Source organism: Stigmatopora nigra, chromosome 11 (genome assembly GCF_051989575.1).
Source record: "Stigmatopora nigra isolate UIUO_SnigA chromosome 11, RoL_Snig_1.1, whole genome shotgun sequence".
Lineage (NCBI taxonomy): Eukaryota > Metazoa > Chordata > Actinopteri > Syngnathiformes > Syngnathidae > Stigmatopora > Stigmatopora nigra.
Genome location: NC_135518.1, coordinates 12,750,294 through 12,772,383, shown reverse-complemented (window position 1 = coordinate 12,772,383; position 22,090 = coordinate 12,750,294). Strand labels below are relative to the sequence as shown.

Sequence of the window (22,090 nt, the reverse complement as noted above, 5' to 3'; positions counted from 1 at the left end):
TTATTAACAGATCATGCAAAATGGCGTATTTGAATAATTCATCTCGCGTTCTTGCCAGTTTCGTGCTGTAAAGCCACCAGAGAAATGTGCTTTCAAAGAATTGATTTTCAAAAAAAAAAAAACTAATCTGTCATCTGGAGAACTTCATTTGCAAAGAAATATTAAAATAAATAAATAAATAAATGAGACGATGTGGCGGATGAGCTCGGCTATCGCCGCTGGCTGAGTTGCTATTAAATAGATTGAAATATCAATTTTCTTGCTGTGGAATGATCAAACTCACTTTACAATTGAGAACAAAGATATTAGAATAGTTGCTTTTATTCTGGAAGAGTTGCTTTTCATCCTTTTCCCGAATTTCCATCTTTTCGTCACTTTAACTTGGATGCAAAATCAAGTTTTTCTGCTCAATTACAGCAGTTGTGGAGTATGTCTTTCACCATGTCTTTTTTTTTTTTTTGGAGGGGTTATCGTTTTATTACGGGTGACCGCTTTACCGAGTGATCTGAAGCGAGTGCGTCATGTGCGGTCATCGCCGTTGTTGCAACAGCAACAAATACAGCTGTGTTCAACATTTCATCAGAGATGGATGGATGACTGATGAACAATTTGCCTGCTAACTTCGCCAAGTTGACCTTATCCACTTACCGAGACCAAAATCTGCTTTTAGTGAATCATTTTCACAGAATTACTGTGTGCATGTGCATGTTTATGTGTGCTATGATAGTTTTTTTTACGATACTGCTGTCAAAGCCGCGGGATAGATGCCAAATCTGTTCCACCATATGAATTTTTGTGTGGAAAATTGCGCATCGACCTCGTTTTTTTACACTAAAGTCATTGTTTAGAAATGGTGGTACACCCTACATAATCATAAATTTGAGGTATGTTGCATAATTAGGAACTGCCAGGCCTCCATGTTAAAATGGATTGAACATCTATTGCTGTAAATGGCTAACAAATATTGTATAGAACACTATTTATGTACTAAGATAAAGGTATAAACATGATGTTCCAAATGGATTCCATGTCTAGGGTCCATTTATGTATTTTAAGAGGTTGTGCTCTAAAGCAATTTATCTTATTAATAATTGAAGTCGCATTTTTATTAATAAAAACAATGGGGCACCAGCCACTTATCTAGACTTCATACTGGGAAACAATGTTGTTGTGCTCTCTCTAGCTAATGTCTTTTCCTCGGTGTTAGAGATGGAACAGAAGGGAAGACTGATTTGTGAATCCATTTGGTAGCATTTGATTCTCACATGGCAAGAGCTTGGTAGCAAACATGGATTGTTTTTCTACAGATTCTTCAACACTAGATTATCTGCTTAGCTAGTTGGTTAGATTAACCAGTGAGGCTAAAGTCCTCAGACAAGTGAGTAAGAATGAGACCGAGGACTGTGTCAATTGTAAGTCTTAGGTGGGCTAGATATTGCTCTTGGGGATTCTGATGCCAGAATGTAACGGTTGATAGGGTTTGTGGATAGACATGTTGGTAAATTGGCTGGGAATTGTTTTTGTTTGTTCAAGGCTAAGCTTTTTAGGGCGGTTTGGCTGAGAAAGAGTCGCTAATATCGACCATTGAGTTGTAGAAGGTACACAGTCAGGCAGGCAGGAAGTATTTGTGGAAATGGGCATAAGGTCAAGGAAGCAGTGGAAGGACTTGGACTTCGATTGCTTGATGTGTGTCTTCACAATGTTTTGCCAGGGTTGAGAAGGGTCAATGTTGTCCCTGTTGGGTGCATGTTACGCTTTGCAGAGAGGTCAGAGAAGGTGGTTCATGTTGCTGATGGAGCTGCAGTAAAGGGTTGTTCGTAGCTATGGCCGTAGGGTTTGTTCGGCTTTGGTCTTGTCAGTTTGAAGGATTCTTAACGCACGGACAGAACTCTGCTTAACCCATAAGCAACTAGAGTACTTGGCCAGGTCATTGAAAAATACCTTGGACTGCAGAAACCTTGCTCGTTATTTAGAGCGCCTGCGGTTTTCAAAAGGTGGAGTCCAGTAGTGGCGATTAAACTTGAAACATTTGTGCAACTTCTTATGAGATATGTCGACATTTCTATTTTTTGTGTGTGTGTGCAGATCAGAAAGTAGGAATATCTTGAGTATGTATTTAAATATTGTGTGGAAAGAATGGAAAATAGCTGTCAGCACATACTTCACCAACCCCCCTAACTCCAATTGACAAGTATATCACTATCCGGTTTTAGATATGAACTTAACAGTGTAAAAATTGATTGTACATTTCTGGAAAGAAATTGCTTTGGCCGGTATCTTATATGCAAATGAGTTGCTAAAGTGACTTCTCACTTTGGTCAGGCGACATTACCAATTAGCCGTAATGAAATCCTGCAAATCGAAGGAGCGGGCTGACAGTAATCTAGCCGCTATCAGGGGAGCAAGAGTAGGGTATATCTGAGCTCGATCATGATTAACTAGGCGCCGCCATGTGACGCGCCTAGCGGCGGATGGCTCGTCTCAGTCCGCCGGCTCGTTAGGAACTGCCGCGCTTGATTCCAAACTGGAAGGAAGAGGCAACATGAAAGCGAAAGTGTTTTGATGCCCTCGCCACCAGCCGCCGGTACGTAACCCCCCCTGCAGCACATAATACTTCCTCGTACGGTTAATGAGCAACTCCACCAATGGTCAAAAACGTGGCGTGCCGCTCTTGCCGCACCGCTCTTTGAAGTGGAGCCTTTTGAATATTAATGACATTCATGACCTATTTGCTACTTTACTTTTATGGAAATTTCTGATGGCCGTGGTTGGCCCAGTGGATTCAGAAGAACGTGGGTATGCAAGGGATGAAACAACAACCCATTCAAAAGGGATTATGCACTTCATCAATGAAAACGCTGTCCTCCACCCAGCTTTGAAATGGATACAAATGAAACCCGGATGCAAAAACACATCCTTGACACACTGTTATCTTCAGCATCTTACTTAATCAAATCTAACCAGGGCCCGTGTTTCAACAAAGAGAAATAATCCCTGAAAGTTCAAGAGGACCCGATTGAAGACTACGCCCCGTTGAGGCTGTCATTTGCATAGGCTGACCTTAAACTCTCTTCTTCATTGGCTGTTTTATGTTCAGAATCAATAAGTTTTTTTTGCTGTGGCATTGAAAAGCAATCTTTCGCAGGACTTCTACCTCACAGACTACTTCAAAAGAACAAGAACTGAAATGACTTTAGACCTGAAGCAATCCAAAAGGTTGACAGTCATTGCTTTTGACATCAACTTTGATGTCACTGTATTGCATGGAAATGCACGGCTTTGCTTTTGCTTGATATTTCGTGAAACGCCAACCAAAAGATTGGTTGTCATTATTCTTGAGGTCACACGAGCATATTGTCAGATCGTATTATAACGCCCCACAGTTTAATTAGCGCTAGTTCGGTGCCTTAGATTACCTTGTTCAAAGAAACAATCCCGGACATGGAATTATCTGAATCTGCAAAAAAAAAAAAAATGGCTGAATAAATATCTGGTATCTAGGACAAATTCTGCCAGATGGGGGAAATCTATTTGAGCTAAATGACAGGTGTCCTTCTGATAAAAAGTTGGTGAGTGTTTAGGGAGGAAGCAAGCTGCTAATGGCATTTCAAACAAGGTTTCACATTAGCGTCGGGAGGGATTCACTATTTCAAGGTGTCTGAACAACTGTAACCGCGCCTGTCAAAGCATTGCAAGATATTATGACACGTCTAACGTTTGGAGAAGACATTCACTTGACAGCTTGAGTATGGTCTTTCTCCCAGGGGTTCAGAGGACGGTTACCCGACGCACCCACCTCGCCATCTGTCCGAGTCCATTGTAGTTGGCTACAATAGTCTACAATAATGTGCACGGCAGGGGAAGACAGAAACATAGAAAAGTACTTTGAGGAAAGATTGCGTATGATGGGTTTGCTTTGGAATCACGTGCTTTAGACAAAAAAACAGCAAGCGAGTTGAGGCCAAATTTTGTATCGTTTTGTGTGAAATTTTATCGCATATACGACATATTTTTTGCTAAATAAATGATGACTGAATCGAAGGTACGGCTTATATGCGCATAAATTAGAATTGCACGAAACTGCAAGGTGACAAAGGCGAAATGCCATAAGACAATGCTTAATAAAATGTATTTTGATATCTATGAATGAAATTCAAGAAATTTTTTTTACCGTGTTTTACATAAAACTTACTGCCATTACTCGCGATCCTTTTAATTTATGCAGTATCTCAGAAGTACCATGAGCAATGATTTTTCTCAAGATTTACCCTTCAAAGTAACACATTTGTACTCCCTATTAAAACCAGGAATATCGAGGTAAAATTTGTGAATCAGGGGGAGGCTTATACAAGAGAAATTGTAAAATTCAACGATTTTAAGGCAATTTTAAGGCGGCTTATATGCAAGAAAACACGGTAGTATTACAAGTTTTACACTCTTTAGTGTTTGGATTGATAAGAAACACCAGAATAATTGAAATCAAAGCCCATTGGTTATCTAGTAGTAGCTTCTTTTGTTTCTCGTGTCGTTTTAACACACTCAAATACACACTAACTCTAATATGGGTCTTCTTCTGGAAAATAAATGATGAGATAAATTTCCAAGAACAGAAAATGTCTCAATTTCCGAAATTCCACCCTAGCGATAACTGTAATTCAAGTTTTAAAGTATAGTAATTCATAATGTTCTCTGGCACTGAGACATTTAGTATCAGAACATAACCGTTAAAGTGCGTTTTCAACTTTTAAATTGCCAGTCTTCATTTGGAACGTGCAATTGAGATAAAACATAAAAATGGCCTCATTCCTCTCCTTTTGTTGGTGCTTGTTAGCGTGGCTGTCTCTCAATTACATAAATCGTGTAATGCATTTATAATGAGAATGGCCATGTACGACTTTGACAATCTTTAAAAAAAATGGATAGTGTTGTGAAAATTGAGCTTTTGTTAACTACTACAACCCTTTTTAAACTCTATTGCAAGCCAAAACCATGGAATTGTTTACCACATGTGGTCGATAGAGATATCAAATATAACAACAAATGGAAAAAGAATAGAGAAGAACAACAAATGGCCGTCTAGTGTAGCTGGAAGTGGTTAAAAGAAACAACAGGAAGAAGCGTAATTTAAACGGACAGTCCCCTGTTGTGTGGCATATATTTATATCGTCCGTACTTTGCTGTGATGTTAGTGCACCAGATGCCAAAAGCATGTGTGTATCTGTTTGGCTATGCGGGTCACTGTATACCCCCAAGTGTGTTCTGGTGTAACATTGGCTCAGAGCTACACTCGGCTTCAGTCCTTATTGGTTCAGTGTCATTTATGTGGCGCTGTACTGAAGCAAAACATATTGCTAAAAAGAAACAAACACGGGACAAGTAGGTGAACACACTTGGTTTAACATGCTATTTTTATTTATTGGCAACTATTGACATTGTCTTCGAATATTATTTCCAATTCGAATGGCTTGCACGTCTACGGAGGTCAATGGTATTGAGTCGTAATCATTTGTGATCAGTGCGAGTCTTCAAGCCAGAAGTTAAAATCAAATTAAACATATCTTACAAGCTGCAGCATCATTATTCTTGATGCTCATCATTTGGCTGATAATTATATTGAGTGAAACATTATAAGCTCAAGCCATTTAATGAGGGATGAAGTGTTGCCTCATTAAAAAAAATGTAAAAAGTCATGTATACTTGTAGAAATATGAAAAATGATGTGATTAGAGTCATATAGATGATCTAAATGTCTCCTACCGTGGACGCCGAACAATTACTGTATTTTTTCGTATATATGCCGCCTCTGCATATAAGCCGTACCCTTAAAATGGCCTTAAAATCATTGAGTTTTACGATTTTTCTTGTATAAAACGCCCCCTGATTCACTTTTTCTTCAATTTCAAAGAGTTTTATCTGTTTATCTTTTCTCTATTTTGAAATAAATGACCCTAATGGCCGCATGGTCTTGCATTATGGCATTTTGACTTTGTTACCTTGCAGTTTAGCGCATGTCAAGTCTAATTTATGCACATATAAGCCGTATTTGGATTCAGTCATCATTTTTTGGTTACAAATATGGTTTATACCTTTGATTCAGACTTCATTCTTAGTTTTTTGAGCGACAAATTCGGCTTATATGCGAGAAAATACGTTATTAGTGTTCTTCAGGGCCAACTTCATTGGAAACGTAGGTTTTTCTAGAGAAGAATCGTCTCCAGTCCGAAATGTTATGGCGATAAGTTGTGTTCCGGGGTCATTTTGGGTTTTGCTTGGCAAAAAGTTGACACATCTTTAAAAGATTATAGGTGGAAAAAAACAAGCACACAGTGTTGAATTATCAGTGTGAAAATGTGCCTTTGTCAGGTTGTAAAGTCATTTTCTTTGGCGTGGTTTTAATAGAACTGTCAGTTCACATCTGAGACTTATTTTTCTTTATTTTTTTTTTGCATACCCAGACTCTATTGGCAAAAAATGAACATGTATTCAGGCAAAATGAGGTAGCAATAAGCAGACTGCAATCTCTGATACATTTTTAATGAATCCTGGATGACAAAAAAGAATAAACAATCATTTCACATTTCTTGCTCATCAGAAAATGTCATTAGGTTGAATTGTTTTGCTTTTTTACGTTTATTTTTAGGCCACAGAGGAATAGAAAGTATATTTTACAGTTTTTTTTATTCATAATTGCGCTGTATTTATTGAAAAAAAAGGCAGTTAACATTTTTAATTACACAGATAGATAAATAAATACACCAGAACGACTTAAGTTGATAATTGAAACAAATATGTTCTGATAAAGAGTGTAATTAACCTCAGGCAAATTTTAACAAATAGCTTTTTCAATGGAAATAAAACACCAAGGAGTAATTCTTTTTTAATTTCATGATCTTTATTTTTTTGTTTGTTGTGATCTGATTATGCATATACTGAAAAATTGACATGTCAGGTACACCGAAACAGCTTTCAACTTTACTGTTGTGCACTTTACATAAAATTATAATCAGATATGAACACTTTATGAGCAACTGGAGCTCAAAGTAAAACTACTTAACCTAGGGCAACAACATCTTTGCTAAAAACAAACAAGAAGCCCCAGCAGCACTCTAATCCAACCCTATCCTTTTAATTGAAAATAGTCTTGATTATATACACATTTACACATATACACAAATACCTATTCACATATACATATATATATATATACAAATATACATACATACTCATGTACATACATATACAATGTACACATATGCATATATACACATGTACACATACATATATACACATATACATACATATACATATTTACACATACATATATATACACATGTACATACATATACATATATACACATGTACATATATATATATATATATATATATATATATATATATATATATATATATATATATATATATATATATATATATATATATATATATATATATATATATATATATATATATATATATATATATATATATATATATATATATATATATATATATATACACATACTTACACATATACATGTACACATTTGCACATATACACATGTACATACATATACATATTTATACATATACATATTTACACATATACACATTTACCCATATACTTATACATACATATGTATGTGATGTACGTTATATAGGAAGTGACAGCTGTCTTGGCCAATAATTTCCAAAGACTGTCAAACCAAATGGAAGGTCAGCATCCCAGTGTTCTTTTCCATACTTGGTGTGTAGTTCACGTACACCTGTTTGTTGTCACTATAAATTTCAGGTCATCATTAGCAGTGCGCCCATTCGTCCTTCACGTGCTTCACAGCCAAGCAGGGGGCGGGACTGACGCAAAGGGAGGGCGTGGGCCGGGGTTAACAAAGACGGAGTTGTGTTGAATCGGGACTATGTTATTAATTTGTGTTCGTATGGAGAATTACAGTGTTATGTACATACACAGTGTTCACAAAGGCTCTGTGAACATGAGCTCACAAATTTGCCAAATCCTCTTTTCTTTATGTCTCTTGTGTTGTATGCGTTCTCTAAATAGGAGGATGAGAAGAGATTGTGTCACTTTTCTCAGGTTTGGCACTCATAAGCCCGGATAAACCCTCATGAATATTAGTGTCTTTTCAACAAAAACAGCTCTGTGGTGTTGTTGCAAATATACTGGCAGTTCGCCGCTCTTCCTCTCAAGCCAAAAAAAAAAAAAAACCCATCGACCCTCCCACCCCTCCAACGCTGTGTGTTTGCATTTATTGCCCGGCCCCCTTGCAGCGTGTCATTTCCCCTCAAATCAGCGGGGAGACATCACACTGACATAAACAAACGTGACGGACACGGACAAATTGCTGTTTGCGTTTGATACATTGTGCAAAATAACAACAAAAAAAGGGAATTCAGCCACGCTCTCCTCATTTTGCCAGTTGATTTTTAAATGGGAGACGATTCAGCCACTCGGTTTGGCTTTAATCCTGGAGGCAAGCTTGAATTTATTCTGAGTCAATAATTTATTCACATGCACATAAATGTAATATACTAGAACACAAGACTGGGCTGAAAGGGGGGACTGCCAGAAAACAAAAACACATGTCGTATTTCAACTATTTAATAGAGTCATCTTAAATCTTTTTTCTTCAGTTATTCAGCGCGACCCCTTACTCATCAGGTAGGTCAGGGGTAGGGAACCTGTGGCTCCACAGCCACATGTGGTTCTTTTGATGGGTGCTTATGGCTCTAAGCTAAAATATGGCCTATAGGAACGTCATGTCGGCACTGTAGCATTGTTTTTTTTTCTTTTGCATCCATTTTCTCATTGATACTTATTAATCTCATTGATATTCATTGATTAGCAACAGCGTAACAATTCTATCAAAAGAATTTAGAGGCTTTTTGTACTTTAAAAGTAGTAAAATGACAAAAAAATGCACACACTTTCATATATTTTGACTTTTAAATTCTTTGCATCCATTCTCTCATTGATATTCATTGATCTCATTGATATTCATTGATTAGAAACAGCGTAACATGCTATCAAAATAATTCAGACAATTTTTGTACTTTAAAACTAGTAAAATGACCAAAAAAATTGCACATTTTCATACATTTTGACTTCTAAATTATGAGTGTGACTCTCAAGGAATAATATTTAAGAATAGGAATTGTTTACAGCTCTCTCTTTCAAAAAGGTTCCCGACCCCTGAGCTAGCTCCCTTGCAAGACTATTTTTTTCCCTTTTTTCAAAAACCTGATTAAAAACAAGGATGTGTTAGGTCACTTGTTTACAGGACATCAGATAAACCCCCAAACTTGTTAAAAGCACATCTTATCGTAGACGTTTGTAAAAACAATCAAGTTGTTGTTCCCGATTTAAAGAGTGAAAAAGGCATCGTTTCTCCAGCAAGATTCGCTTGATCGCGCTTCTGAAGCAAAGTGTAAATTTACTGCGACCAACATTGACATATTAGTGCCATCACTCACTTTCCAAGACAGGATATGCAGTCGCTGTTTTCAATCATTTTTACAGCTCAGCGTGAGCGGGGATTGTTTTGACAACATAGTCTCGTACGTGGATGTTTTTTAAAAGGTGAAGGGTAGAAAATCCAGTTTTAACGACATCGTTCTCTTTGCCAGAGACCCTAAAATGGCTCGGCACTGGCGGAAATACACGTACTTTGCCGCCTTAAGACTGCAGCGGGGTTATAGAGTCGGCCTTTAGAAAAATGGGACTTTTAAAAAGTTTTACGTAGGGAGTTACAACTATTTCACCAAGGCAATCTTTGTTTTCAAAGTACTGTACCGTGAACAATGGTCAATTTGTCAAGAACAGATACATTGTAGTTTCCCGAGAGAAAAATCTTATTAATACGAGATTAAAAATGAAATATGACTGACATTGATGAACTACTACAGGATTCAAATCTTAATACAATGAGGTTAAAGTCATTTTGTAAGTATTTTTGTAACATGAACTGAAAATTGTTTGGATTTGTAGTTGTAATTTTTTGCTGACGTTCAATTTAGGTGAGCACAAAGCTGATTTTTGTGTAAATTACTATGATAATATTGTGAAAGAAAAAATATTTTTATAAGTCATGGTTTAAGTCAAGTTTATTTGATTTATGTTGGATAAGGTTTGATGATAATGACTTGATATTGTTCATTTTAAATGAGAAGATTTTAAGATGGTGTTGTGCCTTGAGATTTTTTAGTAAGTAATTAGTACTGCAGTTCTAGAAAGGTTAGAAAACACAGTACTAGAGAATCCTAATACTGTCGTCCTTGAATTAAGATGTAGACTTGCTTGAGGTCTTCGCTTGATGGAGTGACAGTCAAGTTGTTAGCCAAGAATTCCCTTCAGCAGTTGGCGTCTTATGAAATGAAGCCTTGACCCAATTAACGGCTAATGCGTCACCACGGCCACCCTCATGTAGTTTCCAACTTTTCTTACCGTATTTTCACGACTATAATGCACACTTAAAACTCTAAAATTTTCTCCAAAATAGACAGGGCGCCTTATAATCCAGTGTGCTTTATATATGCAAAAAAATTAAAATGTTTCGTTCATTGAGGGTGCGACTTATAGTCGTAAAAATACGGTATATTTAAAAAAGGACTTCAATAAAGATCCCAAAATGTGAATTTTGGCATATTTAGACTTGTAGTATTGAAAGGTAAATATTCAGTAAAGTTGCAGGGAATATAGACTTGTTTGTAGCATAATGGATTTTTTGGGGCATTTTTATGATTTAGGACAACTGCATGGCAGTTTTTTACATTTTTGATTCATTTCCAAGGATTTCAGCCGTCTATTACCGTATTTTTACGACTATAAAGCACACTTAAAAGTCTTAAATTTTCTCCAAAATAGACAGGGCGCCTTATAATCCAGTGCGCTTTATATATGGAAAAAAAAATAACTGTCATTCATTGAGGGTGCGCCTTATAGTCTTGAAAATACGGTATTTTGTTTACAGTGAATACCACAACCTTGCCTTTATAAAGTAGTTGTGCAGACTAAACTCGCTTTTGGACCCGGAAGGTGCAAATTAATGGCGCGTAACCAGATCAATAAAGGAATCCGAATTTAAATCTATAAACAGAAAAGCTGATGCACATAGACCAGCTCGCACATGAATTAAAACCCGTAGTCCATGCACAGTATTGAAAATGAGCTTACAGTAATGACGGATAGTGTTCCAATAGTCTCGGCCGTTATGATTCGCCGCCACCCGACTCGATGTTTTGGGTCTGGGGAATTACATCACACTAATAGTTTCTATCCGTCTACCCGCTTTTCTGTTTTGTCTGCAATTTTCCATAACCATTGTGCCTTTTTATTCAAAGTCCACCGAGAAAACTGACTGTTTTTTTAGGGTGTTTGATCTCATGTAAATGCTGAAATTGCTTTTTTGTTGTTGCTGGGGCAACCAGAGTAGAGTCAGGGCAATCAAAAACAGCAGTGTTCCCAACTTTTTTAGTGACTTTCCAATACCTCAAGCGAGCAACAAATCTAGTCACTTTTTATGGTCTCTTTCGAGGCTTTTGGAGAAGACGGAGATTCCATCTGGAGCTTTCGTTCACTCCTGTGACTTTTTGTGGGAAGACACCGTTGGCTAATTTAACCATCCGTAAGGATGGACTCGGGTAGTTGCTCGACAATTGTAGCTAGAACAGCCGGGTTGCCAAATGATGAGTAGAGAAACTCGGTGTGAGGGTAGTTATTAATTTATAATTTGGCAAAATTCTGAACCAGGGAGACCACATTGACAAAATCACGCTGTTTATTTTAAAAATGGTGTGTGGGTAGAGATTCTGACATTAAAGCCATGCAATTCGGTTGAAAGTCAAATCAGGCTTTTTGTGATTAAAAAAATCTATATTTGGTTTGTACTATGATGTTGAAGTTCTTATCATTTGGGATATTCACTTGCCCTATTTTTAATTTAAAAAAATACAATGTCCGGGATGGCAGTCTCTATTATAAAATGCTTTTCTTTAAAAAAAATAGACAATTTTTGTGATATCAAAAAATCACGAACGGACTTTTGGTCGCCGTTCTTTTGGTCGCCGGTCAAATCTACTTAGATATTAAACAGTACTTAGATATTAAACTCTCTCCCTTAGATATTTAAACTCTCTCTCATGAGTATAATTTTGAGAGCTGATGTCAACATTACTTAGATATAAAATAGTACTTGGATATTAAACAATACTCAGATACTCAAAAGGGACCAAAAGACCGGCGACCAAATGTCCAGCGACCAAAAGTCCAGCGACCAAACATCTGGTCATGGAAAAAAATATTTACAGCTCTGCTAATTTACCCTAAATATTCAATAAAAAACAATAAAAACAAGGTTGCATGCCTACGTCACCATTTTATTGTTATTCATTCAATTGTAATCCTCCACTAACCACAAAGTGGATAAATATAAAATGATCTACTTAATTGCTATTTAATAGCAATGGGAAGTATTACAATTGATATTTTCACTCACTTTTGTGTAAATGGCTACCAACATAATTGCTAATATCCAATTAATTAAAAAAAGACATAAAAAAACAAATGAAAAAGCCTTAAGGAGAAAATGTAATATGCCACCCGCATCTGCAGTTAAGTGAATGAATCCCTGCAGCAAATACATGTGAAGTGAAAACGAGTATCTTAAACGTCTCCTTGCAGTCTATATTTTTTTTCTTTCCAGTCGTATCTTGTAAGTGTAATGAGCGAAAAGTCTCAGGGCTTCAAAAACATATGTCCAATACCCTAACAACTGCGAGGCATCTCGTCTTTTTTGCACCAGATGTGCGCCAGTATCACGACAACGCTTTGAGTCAGTAGCGTTTGTGCTCCGTCTTGATGCGATTCGATAGTAAAGGCGCTTCCCTCGGCAAAGTCTCGTCGTCATACGCCGTCTTCCAGGCTCTCTTCGAGCTTACGTAATGCCGATCTGCCCTAATTTCCGCTCTCTGCCGTTAAAAACGTTAAAAAACACAACACGGCACCTCCGACAAGGTAATCTTCAACGTCTAATTCGGGGATAGGAACCTCACATACCGTTCATATTTCCCAAAAAGATTGATGTACTTATCTAGAGTACGTAAGGGCCTCTTATGACTTTCCGTGTCAGCTGAGTGGATGTTTCCATGGAGACCAGGGCCTTGGTTTCAAGTAGTTGTTGCGCAATTGTTTCCATGCAAAATATACACTTGACTCTTGGACGATGTGATCTTATATATATTTTTTTTTAAAGTTGCCCGAGGCTTTTTTCCGCTCGGGTTGTTGGCGAGCATCAGATGCCATTTTGTTTACGTGGTAGCCTCGGTGGTCATTTAAGTCTCAGGGTGATACGAAGATGTCCCAAAAAGTCTGGATATGGGTTATTTTTTTTCTTATGTAATAAATAAGCACGTGGTTATGACCCATTTGGAAACTTGATTTGAAGTTCTAAAGTGGAGATTTTAACTTTGAAGGGTTTTAAAAATCGACAATAGGAAGAAAAGGAGATGTTTTGTATTGTATTGCCTGAGGGTGAATGGAAGATGGAGCCAATATAGCAAGGCAATGCTTGTATTTTTATTTATTAACTTTGCAGCACATCTATTTTAGATGAATTCATTTTGTCAGGGCAAACTAAATCAAATTATTCCATCAAAATGTGGATGAACATTCATGTTGGTCAATGGAATTGAAGTATATGAATCAGATAATTAACCCATAAAACACATTTTGCATTGATTTTTTGTAACCCGACATTTAAATATTTAAAAAAAAGGGCTTCAGGGTCAAATAAACAATTGAAAAAAAAACATTTTGAGAATTAATTTGTGATTTTTAAAGACAAAATGGCCACAATTTACCATGAATTATGTCAATATAATCTTTAATTTTCATAAAAGTAATAATAATAGTAAAATGGATAGAGTAGAGTTCTCAAATTTGGTTTAAAACATTTTTTTAAAGACAAATTGGCCACATTTTAACATAAATTATATCAATATACTCTTTTATTCTCATAAAAGTAACAATAGTAGTAAAATGTATATAGAGCAGGGTTCCCAAATATGGCCTAGAAACAAATTCTGGCCACAAAAAAAAGTTTTGAGTTATTTAGTGACTACCATGTTTTTTTTTTTTTGCAAAGTTGTTGCCCTTCCCTGTGTGTGTGTTTTGTTTGAATAATTTACACTTCAAGCTACCGTAGCTCTCGTACATGACCATTTTCAAATGAATTAGTGACATTGCCCTCTTTAATTCTCCATTTTATAATATACTATATATATTCATATCACCCAGCTGGACTCTTATCTCAAATAATATAAAAAGTCAGTCATTACATATAAAAAAATGCACATTTCCATTTTATATATATGCATTTATTCATTATATACAAGTCACCTTGTTTCCTTAGAGTTCATTTTGCGTAAAAAAACAAAACACCAATGCAAGTTGCCATTGACATTACATTTGAAAAAAATATGTATTTTCAAGAGTATTTTCTAGAGTATTTTCTGCTTGGCGCGGGCAGTCAAGTGGTGGTAAAATGCATCATCACAGAAAGCGCCAACACGTTGAAAGTCAACCGTTGGCGTCTTCTTCAACAATGTGACTAACATGCAGAAAGTCCAAGTATGAGTGCTGAGTTAAGGTGACAGGTTCAGTGCATATTAATGCAAATCATCTGCATTTTCTATGTGCATTTGTTTGTGTGTTCATGCCTCAAGAAGAGGGATTTTTTACTCACTTTTTGACCCCCACGTTACCGAGACGCCATCGTTCTATGCATATTAAGATCATTTTTATTTCCGTATAGGCATTTCTTGTGCTTATTTGTCATTATATATTGAGATAAGTCTGTCAATTGTCAATATTTGTGCATTTAACCATTAAAGGTTTATGTTTTTATTAGGATTTTAGCCAAAATGATGCACCAAATTGTTTTAGTGTAAATAATAATCTCATTTAGATTGGGTAACATTCGCATAGTAGCAAAAAAAGAATAGCAAAGAAGAATGGATTGAAATTTTAATGGAATGTAATTGAAATGCGGTGAAAAAGTTGTTGGTTTTTGACCAAAATCATTATTAAATGAGGGAAATAAAAATATTTTGAACTTTCAAGGCTTTAGCTGAATAGAATGATAATCTAGGGGCGGAAAAACAACATATTTCATAAAGAGTTCAAAAAATAATTGCAGTATTAAGTGGATACAGTTATAATGTTTGGAGAATGTAATGATATTGTGTATCACATCATTAAATTGTGTATTAAAATCCTTCAACAATAGGATAGTAAGGTGCTGTAAATGTATTATGTCATTATAAACATACATTTATATATGCATATATATTGATAGATTATTTTGGCTAAAATATACTTTCTTTTCTCATAACAATGCCTAAAATACCCATGTTTATGTACTCATCCCTTCATAATCATATTAAATGATAAAATACTTGGCATATTGACTATAAATGTTCATTTTTACTCTTTGGACAGTCATTATTGAACATAAAAAAATTGATTAACCAATCTAGGAAGTTACATTTTTAGTGATTTAACAGGTCATTAGTGCATTTTCAGAAGGCTAAAGCAATAATAATAATAATAATTAATAATTTGCATTTGTCTGCTATAAAAACATAGTCTGGCCTTAAATGTTTCATTTTCTGAATCCCAATCTGACTTTTTCTGCTGGCATCTTTTTTACCAAGTATGAATTATCCAAGATGCAATTGTGACTCATATTTTTCATAAATATGGATAGCAACCATCTCCTCACATGCGAATACACTTGTGACGATAATCCATTTCAACAATTCTGAGTGGAGTTGCAGCATGAAAACAATTCAAAACCAGTGTGTCTGTCGGACGGTCATCCATAATCTCCTAACGGGAGTTCACCACTGATTCCGAGAGAGATTAACATAGAAACAAGTCAATTTCATTTTTTTTTACCATTCTCAATAAGAAAAAGCCACCAGATGATGCTTTTTTTTTTATATCTTCCTCACCTTTCAGAATTTGTGTGGGTGAACCCAAAAAAAAATAAAAATGACTCATCCACTGGACCACACGTCACAAATAAATTACTATTTCAGAGGTGCTGGTAAATATCCGTAGCTGCGACCTGGTTTATTTTTGAAGGGGAATGCGTAATCTTCATAGCTGATTAGTACTAATGAAATGCAACTGATTTGAGGGTAAAAAGCACAAGTTCTGGCAAGCGTCGTAGCTTCGGGGCGTCTCGTATGAAAAAAGATGAGTCATTAAGGGGGCTTTATGCATGATTGTTCGTATTTACACATTTAATCTGAGCTGGTTAAACATGATGGAAAAATGGCGGGGATGGAGTTGCATTAACATGCGTCTTGGGTCATTCCGTCAAAAGTTGATTTTTTTAGTATTTAGCCCTCAAGTGGTTTTGTGGTCTCGGTTGATATGTAAATGAGAGAGGGATGTGTTTTGGGGATTGGAGAAAAATGGGATGGAAGTTTTGGGAAGAGTACTTGGGATGCTTGGGTTGGGGTGGGCGGGGTTTAGTTGTTTTGGTTTGTTTGGGTCGGGGTGTTTTTAAAATAGACATAGTTGTGTATAGGTTTTTACTTTTTAACATAATGGGGAAAATTTAACTATCTTGATGTTTAAATTCAAAGTTGATCATACAGTCTGGATTTATATACACCGTATTTGCTGGACTATAAGTCACACTTTTTTGGTATATTTTAAAAATTAAGAAATATAAGGTTATAGTTTTTGGAAAAACTGCTAAGTTAACAGATGCCCTTTTAGTTTGTTGTTTTCCATTGTGCTGTTGTAAGGTTATTGATTTCTGATTTAAAAAATATTCTTTCCCAAAAATACAGTTCGACTTATAGTCCGGAAAATACTGTACAAACATTGCATCACAATTTTTTAAGCTATTGTATACTTTAATTAATGGCCGATTGATTGTATACGATTAGGGTTATGGAGCCAATATTTTTGAAACACCATTTGCATTGGACTTAGTGCATAGGAATTAGTTAAATAAGGCGGATAAAGTATGGCACTGTAAATGTTTTGGCTAGTTTTTGTACCAGTTTTGGTGAAGTATTTTTAATTCCCCTTAGGTAAAATTGTACAGTAATGCATAAATCATTTCACAGTATTTTCGTCTTCAAGACCATGACTGAAACCCAACAAATATTTTTCAAAAGTTCTTTTGAGACCAAGACTGAATATTTTATGAATTGAAAGACCTTCAAATTATGTAGTGACCAATACCAGTATGAAGTATTCAACACATAACAGTTGGGGGTTAGCTAGAATGACATGAAAAGGGACTCTGTAACAGCCGCTTGGGGAAAAATAGTGTTAAAAGTATTTTTTTTTTAATAACCTGCCTCAGAAAAGTTCAAATCTCTGAATTAATTTCAATAATTAGCCATCTAAAAACTCTCTAGCTTCAGAAAAAAATCACTTTACTCTGCAAAGCAGTTATTAAAAGAGCTATTTTCCCTTGGTGAGCCTAATAAAAACAGCATTATGCACGCTGTATAGTCATGAATCATTTTGGTGTGAGATGTACTGTGATAAAAGAAAGGGAAGCACCAGCTATTTCATGTTCACTGAGCGAAACTCTCGCACTTAGGAAAAGCCTAAGGCTCCAGTGTTAGGACATGTTAACCAAATGACTCTCAACTCGGATTATTAGACTTTACTATAATCTTATAGTTGGATCAATGTAAACAGAAATGCAGAAATGATTTGTTTCTTAGTATCTCTCCAGTACAAACTGACTCAGACCACATCCTCAACCACCAAATGGCCAGAAGGCATCGTTCAGCCATCATAGCCTTTTCAAAATAAGTAGATGTACTTGTGATAGGATTAGCTGACATGCAGTTCATGTTGGATAACAACAAAAGTCATTACTCAACCCTGCAAATCTTCAACATAGCACAAATGCTACTTCAGTCCCTCACCATACCGTTCCTCGTCAAGCCAAGTAGTTTAAAACTGCGTAAATGTCGTTCTTTTTTCCAGAACTTCGAGATAATCAGGATCTATATGAAGCTTAGCTTTCAGTTCCCAATATTCACTTCTGTTAGGCTCCACGTAAACAGTACTTGGCGTGGTGCAGTATAATATTGTCTGCTGTACTCTGTCGGGGTGAACGAACTGGGACCTCCCGTCAAAATCGGATGTGTACTGACCAATCGGACGCCCCGAATGCCTGCAAGGTAGCGTACGACTGTAGCCGGGCTTCTGATCTGGATCAGGGACTTCTCTGCAGTAGGAAGGATCATCATGTTTCATGCCGCGTAGCTTACTTAAAGGCTCTAAAGCAGTAGTGCTATATTCCGAGGCCATTACATTACTAGCCGCTTCTTCATCCGAGTTTGCCGGGAAGGGGCCACTTAACTCCTCAAAGTCTTGAAATCCCAAGCTGGATTTCCCGTCGGCAGATGCCGAACCCGCCGTTTGCTCCGAAGCCGGTGGAATATATTCGTACACGTGTCCGGCGGATGTTCTGACCTTTGGGACTGCCCCCTTTTTGTACAGTCCATACTCCATGTTGAGAGAGCTAATGCAAGCGTTCATAGAGTTATTTTGGTCATTTTGATTCTTCAGATGCCTCTTTTTCATCGTTACAAACAATCCGGCTGCTATAAACACGGACATAATGAAGATTAGCAGGAGAGCCAGTATCATCACCGATAAAGGGATGGCCCCGTACTGCGTATCGGAGTCTAAGGATGTTTCTATGGTGATGGTACTACCGGGGAATGATTCTTCCGAGGGGGGGATTGCCGGTGCCGAGGCGGTGGAGTTATTAGGGCAGAAATTAGCCATCTTTATGTATCGCATGTCTTCCCCGGCGAGCTTTTTGGGTGAGCCGCAGATGACGTTGTTGACGACAGTGCCGGTGCTCAGCTGTTCTAGCCATACCTTTAAGTCAATGATGCTACAAGAGCAATCCCAAGGGTTTTCGTACAAATCCACCTGTACTAGTGCCGTGAGACGATCCAGCACCCCGGTGACCGGGAGATTTCGCAGGTGGTTACTGCGAAGATTGAGGCGTGCTAGCGTGAGGCCGTGGAATGCTCCCGGTGGTAGTGTTTTTAGGAGGTTGTTGTTTAAAAAGAGGAGTTGAAGTTTAGGGACGTGTTGGAAAGTGTCCTCTGATACTTCCTTTATGACATTGTATTCTAAATAGAGGAACTGTAGACTCTTGAGTCCGTAGAAGATGTCGGCTGAGAGGTGGTCGATCAGATTCCCGTTGAGGTAAAGTCTCCTGAGGTGATTCAGATCGCCAAAAGCTCGGTCGTGTATTTGAGCTATTCGGTTGTTGCCCAGATGAAGTAAATCTAATCCTGTTGCCTCTATGAAGTCTGTCCGACGCACTACTGGGATGTAATTCCCGGTGAGATACATCTTTTTCGGGTTATACGGTTTGGGTTCCAGATCGGAAATGTGCTCAATCTTTCGTTCCTGGCAGTTGACGTTGAGGCCCAAGTCTGAAATCTGAAGATTGCAAGTGCAAGCGGATGGACAGTCCAAAGGCACCGGAGATTTAGTTTGATAGGAAATAATCTGACCATAATTCTGAGGTTTATTCCCCACCAATCTGGCGGTGGGTCTTGATTTCAATTTCCCAGACTGCCGGGGTCCTCTGGTTGGCCTGGATGAGGACCGTGCGATTCCCGAAGAGGTCAACGAAGCCGTGGCGAGGGCCGGCGTGCTCCTGTAATTGCCATCCGTGCTGAAATGTGGCGCCATTTCGTATTCGGCGATGGCTCTCCTGGGACACAACTCTTGCTTGGATACTTCGTCCAAGTCCCTCCCGTGGAGTCGGAAAGGGAACTCGCAAACCACGTCGCCAACCAACGCCGTATACGAAATGCTCTCTAGCCAAGTCTTGAGGGCGATCAGGTCACATGAGCAGTTCCACGGGTTCTCCTCCAGCTGTAGCTCCACCACGCCATCCATATACTCCAGCAAACCCGAATAAGGAAGCACTTTGAGCTGATTCCCCCTCAGGTCCAGATGAGTCAGTGGTACATGACGGAAGATGTTGACTGGCAGAGCGGATATCAAGTTGTCGTTAAGAATCAACACCTCCAGGTGTCGAAGTTTGCCCAAAGCATTGGAGGCCACTTGTGTGATGTAATTCGAATCAAGCTGTAGATACTCCAAACTCTCCAGGCCCCAGAACAGCTCCTCCCTCAAGGCGTCAATTTTGTTATTATTCAAATGTAAGCGTTTTAGTCCGCCAAGTCCATTAAAAGCTCCAGCTTCCACTTGGGATATCTCGTTATTTCCCAGATGTAAAATGCTCAGTCCTCTGTACTGGATGAAGGCGTTGGCGGACAGTTTTCTTAGAAAATTCCCAGTCAGCAGCAAATGATACTGAGCAAAGTTTAGAGGACTGATTTCCGAGATGCTACCGATGCCCCTGTTTTCACAACTGGCGGTGAGAATCCCTTCTCGCTCTTCGCAGGCGCACAGTCTCGCACAAATCCCTTCTTCCGACGTTTCCGCCGTCTGTACTGAGGTGGCGCTCAGCAAAACATAAGTGATCCAAAGATGCATTTTCCCGAATGCCGTTAAAGTCTTCTCGATGTCATCTAGAAGCAAATAAGAAAGACAAAACCGTCACATTGACGCCAAACAGGCGAGTAACTCCAACACCTAATTTGTCCCTAGGTGGCAAGAACTTATAACCTAGCGAAGGTTGATTTTTAAAACGGCTCAAACAAAAAAAAAACAGTAGAAGAAAGAGCAACGGAGGGCTCCCTCAAGCAATGGAAATCACCCAAATCAAGGTCAAAAGCTGACTTGAGCCACAAACAACACAACCACGTCCAGTTATTTTTAAACCACACAGGAATTTTGACACGTGGGCTACTTAACGCCACATTTAGAACATTTTCTACCATCACCTACCTCACGGCCGTGGCTCAAAACGGAAAGTCGGCGGCGTCTCTTTTGCGTTTCATCCATCAGGAAACGTAAACTGGCATCTATTCAATTCACTCTCCAAAAAAAAAAATGCCCGAAGAGGACTGGAAAGAGAAGGAATTAAAAAAAGGAAAAGCACTGATCGACTATAAATTCTTCTCCTCTGCTTCACTGTGCAGGCGGAGATGCTTCTGCGCCTGGTAACAAAGTTCCTTATTCTCGCTCTCTCCCTCTCTCTCTCTCTCTCTCTCTCCCTCTCTCGCTTCCTCACCCGGTGGTCGGGAAGACGTCAAGTCATTTGATTTCACGCAGAAAGAATCGGCTCACTTGAAGCATCGTGCCGAGATGTGAAGCATAAAAAAAAAACAGGAGGATGCATGCTGACCTACCTTCTGTAAGATCCCCCAAAATATCAATAATTCAAGCAAGTGGAGCACTTGAGATGCGCTCAAACGGTTTGTTTTAAACCCGCTTATGGCGAAATTCATCCTGAAAGCAAAACCTCCACTAGGATGTCGTGTTACATCATTGTTTCTCCTAATCTGTCAGTCCTTTTTTTTGTTGGGGTAAGCTCATGTTTAAAAAAAAGCTTCACGGTAGCTCTACCTGACGACAGCAGCTGATGTTATTGGACAACATGTTGTCTGTGGGGGGAGTTGTTACCTGGTTATCTTCTCCTGGGTTTGGAGTTCACTGGGCTTTCGTGTTGAATTTACATCACTTTCAAGGAGGAAAAACTGTCACTGACATTCAAAAACAATGCTTAAAAGGATGCAGAAGAACCTTTTATAATCACAAAACTTCCTGCATAATTAATGAGCCCATTGGAGCTCACCATTTGGGTCTATTGATTGGTCGCCGCAGCACAAAACTCGGAAATTAGAAGTACTTATGCCTCCCAGGGTTTTTTCTATTTATTTTTTGTTTTAAATGTGTGTCCAGTTGTTTTAAACGGTAGTAAATATGAAACACAAAAAAAATGAGTCATTGCCTCATTTGAATATGTTTCACCTGGTCCAACAGTTCTGGCAGCGGTGATATAAATCGCATGAATTATTCATTTGTCCTATTTTTGTTTGGAAAATGTACGGATGCGGTGCAAACAGAGGACTTGCGCAAAAGCTGATGTTATTT

The 22,090-nt window shown here is 38.0% G+C and overlaps 1 protein-coding gene across 1 annotated transcript; it reads right to left on the bottom strand.

Annotated features, from left to right (window-relative positions):
• Positions 1 to 17,352: 17,352 nt before the first annotated feature.
• On the bottom strand, positions 17,353 to 20,618 carry slitrk5b (SLIT and NTRK-like family, member 5b). Its single transcript, XM_077728637.1, has one exon. The coding sequence runs from the start codon at positions 20,585 to 20,587 to the stop codon at positions 18,005 to 18,007; it is 2,583 nt and encodes an 860-aa protein (XP_077584763.1). The 5' UTR covers positions 20,588 to 20,618; the 3' UTR covers positions 17,353 to 18,004.
• Positions 20,619 to 22,090: the final 1,472 nt, after the last annotated feature.

Bases quoted from the DNA above. Each gene is read 5' to 3' on its own strand.
- slitrk5b (XM_077728637.1), bottom strand. From the start codon at position 20,587: ATGCATCTTTGGATCACTTATGTTTTGCTGAGCGCCACCTCAGTACAG.